The following is a 5,465-nucleotide window of genomic DNA, read 5'->3' as shown; positions in this document are numbered from 1 at the left end:
CTGCTGGCTGGAGAGAAAACAAGGCGGGCGGGAGCGGGCGGGGGAGCTGGGCGCAGCAGTTCCGAGGCAACTTTTTTTTTCCTCTCTTCCCAGCCCCGCGTTCTCCGTGCGGGGGCGGCCGGGGCGCGCGGGCCCGCGCGGAGGGGAACGGGGAGCGGCGGACCGGTGGGCGCCTCCCGGGGCGACCCCCTCCCCCGCGGGCCGGGAGGGGGGAGGGTCCGGGCCCGCGCGCCCCCCGCCCCTCCCCCCGGCTGTAATGGCCGAGTGTGTGCGCCAGAGCGCGGCGCGCACCCCGCCCGCCTGCGCTCACACTCACACACACACTCACACACATACACACACAAAGGGAAGGAGCCATATTCTCGCTCGCGCTCGCCCTCGCGGCGGCGGCGGCGGCGGCGCAGGCGGGGAAGACGCGCAGCGGCCATTCCGTGCGCGCCGGCCCCGGCGGCCGCGGGCGGAGCCAGCCCCCATTTCGAGCGGGGCTTCTCCCTCCGCCAAGCTGACAAAATGGGGGAGGCCTGCGGGGCCTGCGCCGGCGGCGGGGCGGCCGGGCGGGCGGACGCACGTGGCGGCCCGGCGCGGGCGGGCCGGGGCCTGGAGGCCGGGCCGCGGTCCCGCGTTTCTTCGGCGGCCCCGCCGCTACCGAAGTTCTGGGGGTGGGGGCCGAGTGGCGGGAAGGTGTGCGGAGCCCGCCTCGCGCGGCGCCCCGACTTTTCACAGATTAAAAAAAAAAAAATACTCTCCTGGTTTGGGGGGAGCAGGCAGAGCAACGAGCAGGAGTGGCTTTTGTCCCTCATCCTTGTTTACTCGAAGAAACTTCAGACCGGACGTGTTTAGTCAGAACTGAAATACATCTCGGGGCCAAACCGATAGGAAACGAGGCTGCCTCGCGGTGGCAGCCGTACAAATACCACCGCCACCCCCCCAGCCTGGGTCCGAGCGTTGGAGCTTTCTCCTCCTCCCTGCAAAGTTTTGTGCAGAGAGAGTATTTTTAAAGCCCTCATTGAGAAAACTTCAGGCAGACGGTGATTTAGGCCCGTAATTTGGAAAGAATCTGCCCACTTGGGCTGTTACCTGTTTATTTTTTATGTGGTGCAGATCCACGAATCGGCAGCATTGGTTTTGTGGGCTTTGGTTTCGTTGATCAAAAATGGTTTTTTGGTTTTGTACATTTAAAAAGTTTTTAAATGACCGGTTAGTATTCATTCAGAACAGATATAAAGCAGATAAGTAAAGAATACTGTATGAGGATACCATTGTGCCTACACTTTTTTTGAGTTCCCTGAAGGACCGTTTTGGGTGTTTGTTGGGGTTTTTTGTTTTGTTCTGTTTTGTTTGCTTGGCATAGCCTCTTGTAGGAATTGGCTATCACTGCCATTTTCTTCTTTAGTGTTCTAGGAGGTTAAAGTCACTACCTTTAAATAACCAATGCTTGGGTTTTCATTCACACCCCAGGAAGTTAAAGTGCTCTGAAAATGCTATAATTTCATTGCTAATATCAAACATTTACTTTATCTCTTTTTAGAAAATAATTAACCATGGGCAAAGGAGATCCTAAGAAGCCGAGAGGCAAAATGTCATCATATGCATTCTTTGTGCAAACTTGCCGGGAGGAGCACAAGAAGAAGCACCCAGATGCTTCAGTCAACTTCTCAGAGTTTTCTAAGAAGTGCTCGGAAAGGTGGAAGGTAAGGGGGCTTGGAAATTACTGAGGAGATAATTTTTTTAAAGGTTAAATCCAAATTAAGATTTTTTTTTTTAAAACTAGGTGCTATTTGCATAATATGAGTAGTGATATTAGAACAGACTGCTGAATAAATGATAAAAGATACTGATTTTAGTCATTTTAATACTTTGAGGACAATTTACTAAAATTTTCTGTTGACTTAAATTTACAAACAATTCTTTTGTAGACCATGTCTGCTAAAGAGAAAGGAAAATTTGAAGACATGGCAAAGGCTGACAAGGCCCGTTATGAAAGAGAAATGAAAACTTATATTCCCCCTAAAGGGGAAACAAAAAAGAAGTTCAAGGATCCCAATGCACCCAAGAGGCCTCCGTAAGTACCTCGCCTGTTTTTATTTTCAGGGAGGGTTTTGCAGTAGATTAAGATAGAAGTTAAGCAAGCCACCTTGTGGGTTTGGAGTGTATGATCAAAGTTTCTTAGCTGGTAAGTAGTTCACATTGGTATATTGTAAGTAAAATTCCTATCAAATGGGAGGTGTAGCCCGAGCATTTGAATTAAGACACTTGCCTCCTTCACTTGATAACATCTCCTAAATGTAACTTTATTTTTTTTTATTTTTACATTTTTTGAGAAACCCCAATTACCCGAAATACTTTAGGATGAATTAGTGCATCTTCAACTAGTTTAAAAAGCTCTAAGTTAAGCTTTGGTTATGAAGACTGTTTAGAAGATAGAACATTTGCACCCTGTCTAGTATCAGGTAGAAATTAGAAGCAGCTTTTATGTAATAGTACAATACACATTTGATAGTCAACTTAAAATCCTAAAATTAAATTTATCTTTTTAGTTCGGCCTTTTTCTTGTTTTGTTCTGAGTATCGCCCCAAAATCAAAGGAGAACATCCAGGCCTATCCATTGGTGATGTTGCAAAGAAACTGGGAGAAATGTGGAATAACACTGCTGCAGATGACAAGCAGCCTTACGAAAAGAAGGCTGCTAAGCTGAAGGAAAAATATGAAAAGGTAAGAAGTATGGATTTGCTCAGTGTAACAATGAAAGGGTATGCCAGATGTTAGATTATAGTTGGTACCTCATCTCAGTTTTATATTTTCTTGTGGTTTTCTAAAAGTTTGGGATGTAATGCAGTTTTTAGATAAACAGCTACATTCAGTGTGCCATTGACTGGCTATAGTCTTAATTCTTTTCCATCATTCAAAGAGTACAGAAGATCAAATAAATTGTTATACTTTTTTTTTTTTAACACTTGGGTGCAAAGGCCATACACTTAAGCAGCTTATATTACTCTCTGATACCTCCAAATTTGTGGAGATTCTGGTAGTCCCTTTGAGTCAAATGATTATTTTAAATGATCAGACATATTTATTAAAACAGTCTGGGGAAAGTAATAAAGACTATATCCTTCATAAAGCTACCCTGAAACATTTCTCTTGCCTCCTTAGATAACAAGAAAAAAATCCCAACTTAGTTAAAAGTTGGAAGTCTCTTGATCTATATAAATTGATAAAAAAAATTTGGCTCCTATACTTTGAATTGGAGTATTAAGTTGAATTTTAGCTTATTTAGGTGTCTGGGAAAATGTTGGTTGCTAGATGTTTCTTAACCTGATTGCATGCTTACTAGCAAATTACCTTTTTTGTTGTTGTTTTTAAGACAAAATTTTCTACTATGGATTAGGGTCTGATAGAAACCTGTAGAATGCTGTTTTGCATTCAGAAGGTGGCAGTGTCTACCCTTTAATCAAAGACTGCATTCTAGTTTTAATAAGGCTAAAGTTAAGATGTGGTACATAATTGTACTTCAGTGAGGCATAACATTGCAAATTTAGATCATGTCATTCTGTAGGATATGCATTATTAATTGCAGTTATTTCCTAGTGTTTTTATATGCATATTCTTCAGTCCTTATGTATGGAGTTGGGGTGAGTCTATAGATACGTAATATTTTCATGTAATTGGGGTCTTGACTTTTCATGAAGTTTTGGTCAAGTTCAGTGTTATTTTTAGTTCTCCCTTTACTTAACTGTTTTGTCTTTCCTTCCACTTTCTCCTGCTGTTGTTTTGGAAGGATATTGCTGCATACCGAGCTAAAGGAAAGCCTGATGCGGCAAAAAAGGGAGTCGTCAAGGCTGAAAAGAGCAAGAAAAAGAAGGAAGAGGAGGAGGATGAGGAAGATGAAGAGGATGAGGAGGAGGAGGAAGATGAAGAAGATGAAGATGAAGAAGAAGATGATGATGATGAATAAGTTGGTTCTAGCGCAGTTTTTTTTTTCTTGTCTATAAAGCATTTAACCCCCCTGTACACAACTCACTCCTTTTAAAGAAAAAAATTGAAATGTAAGGCTGTGTAAGATTTGTTTTTAAACTGTACAGTGTCTTTTTTTGTATAGTTAACACACTACCGAATGTGTCTTTAGATAGCCCTGTCCTGGTGGTATTTTCAATAGCCACTAACCTTGCCTGGTACAGTATGGGGGTTGTAAATTGGCATGGAAACTTAAAGCAGGTTCTTGTTGGTGCACAGCACAAATTAGTTATATATGGGGATGGTAGTTTTTCATCTTCAGTTGTCTCTGATGCAGCTTCTACGAAATAATTGTTGTTCTGTTAACTGAATACCACTCTGTAATTGCAAAAAAAAAAAAAAGTTGCAGCTGTTTTGTTGACATTCTGAATGCTTCTAAGTAAATACAATTTTTTTTATTAGTATTGTTGTCCTTTTCATAGGTCTGAAATATTTCTTCTTGAGGGGAAGCTAGTCTTTTGCTTTTGCCCATTTTGGATCACATGGATTATTACAGTGTTTATCTTTTCATATAGTTAGCTGATTAAAAAAAAGCTTTTGTCTGCACCCTGCATACTCATGATGAGGGTAATAAAAGTTGAATTGAGACAGTTTTCATCCATAACTGAAACTCAAATCTTGATCAATTGATACCAGATCTCACATAGCCCAGTCACGTTTATAAAGTGAAGAGTAACCAGTCTAGTCACAGCATGGGATTAGTAGAATCAAACATTTTGAAAAGTCTGTCCTTGAAGGACTAAGAGAAAAGTATGTTCTAATCTTTACTTGAGGACTCTACATTCTTTAACTCCCATTACCATGTAATGGCAGTTATATTTGCAGTTCCCACATTAAAGAAGACCTGAGAATGTATCCCCAAAAGCGTGAGCTTAAAATACAAGACTGCCATATTAAATTTTTTGTTGACATTAGTCCCAGCAAAGGCTCTGGAAAAAAAAAAAAAAAGGGCTGGCTGTAAATGTCTTCTCCTATTTATCTGAATATAGATTTCATAGGAAACTTGACTTTCATTAAAGGTATTTTTAATTAATTGGGCCAACTTATAAAATGTATGCCACATTTAAAATCAGGTGTATTTTCCTATATTATAGTTTGCTCCTTTATATAAGTCAAATAGACCTGAAGGAAGAAGACACTTAAAACTTTGTATTTCAGTATGAGTTACCTGATTTGAATTTGATTTCTCTTTACAAAACCCTAACCCATTCATTAGACTCATGTTTATCTACATAGCAGTTTAGGGAACAATTTGGCAATTTTGTGGTTTTTTGAGATTATCGTTCTCTTAAAGTGCCAGTGTTTTAAAATAGCGTTCTTGTAATTTTACACGCTTTTGTGATGGAGTGCTGTTTTGTTATATAATTTTGACTTGGATTCTTTCCATTTGCATTTGTTTATGTAATTTCAGGAGGAATACTGAACATCTGAGTCCTGGATGATACTAATAAACT

General features: G+C 41.2%; 1 protein-coding gene across 1 annotated transcript in view; it reads left to right on the top strand.

Annotated features, from left to right (window-relative positions):
- Nucleotides 1-4,412, top strand: part of HMGB1 (high mobility group box 1) — a 5,432-nt gene extending 1,020 nt beyond the window's left edge. The window contains exons 2-5 of the mRNA XM_059377873.1: nucleotides 1,529-1,691; nucleotides 1,917-2,062; nucleotides 2,538-2,712; nucleotides 3,776-4,412. Coding sequence (XP_059233856.1) covers nucleotides 1,542-1,691; nucleotides 1,917-2,062; nucleotides 2,538-2,712; nucleotides 3,776-3,952 — 648 coding nt within the window. The 5' untranslated portion in view covers nucleotides 1,529-1,541 and the 3' untranslated portion in view covers nucleotides 3,953-4,412. The remainder of the gene's footprint in view (nucleotides 1-1,528; nucleotides 1,692-1,916; nucleotides 2,063-2,537; nucleotides 2,713-3,775) is intronic.
- The last annotated feature ends 1,053 nt before the right edge of the window (nucleotides 4,413-5,465 follow it).

The sequence above is a fragment of the Mustela nigripes genome, chromosome 15 (genome assembly GCF_022355385.1).
Source record: "Mustela nigripes isolate SB6536 chromosome 15, MUSNIG.SB6536, whole genome shotgun sequence".
In the NCBI taxonomy this organism is placed as follows: Eukaryota; Metazoa; Chordata; class Mammalia; order Carnivora; family Mustelidae; genus Mustela; species Mustela nigripes.
Note: the sequence above shows the minus strand (reverse complement) of the source record. Positions and strands in the feature narration are given on the sequence as shown.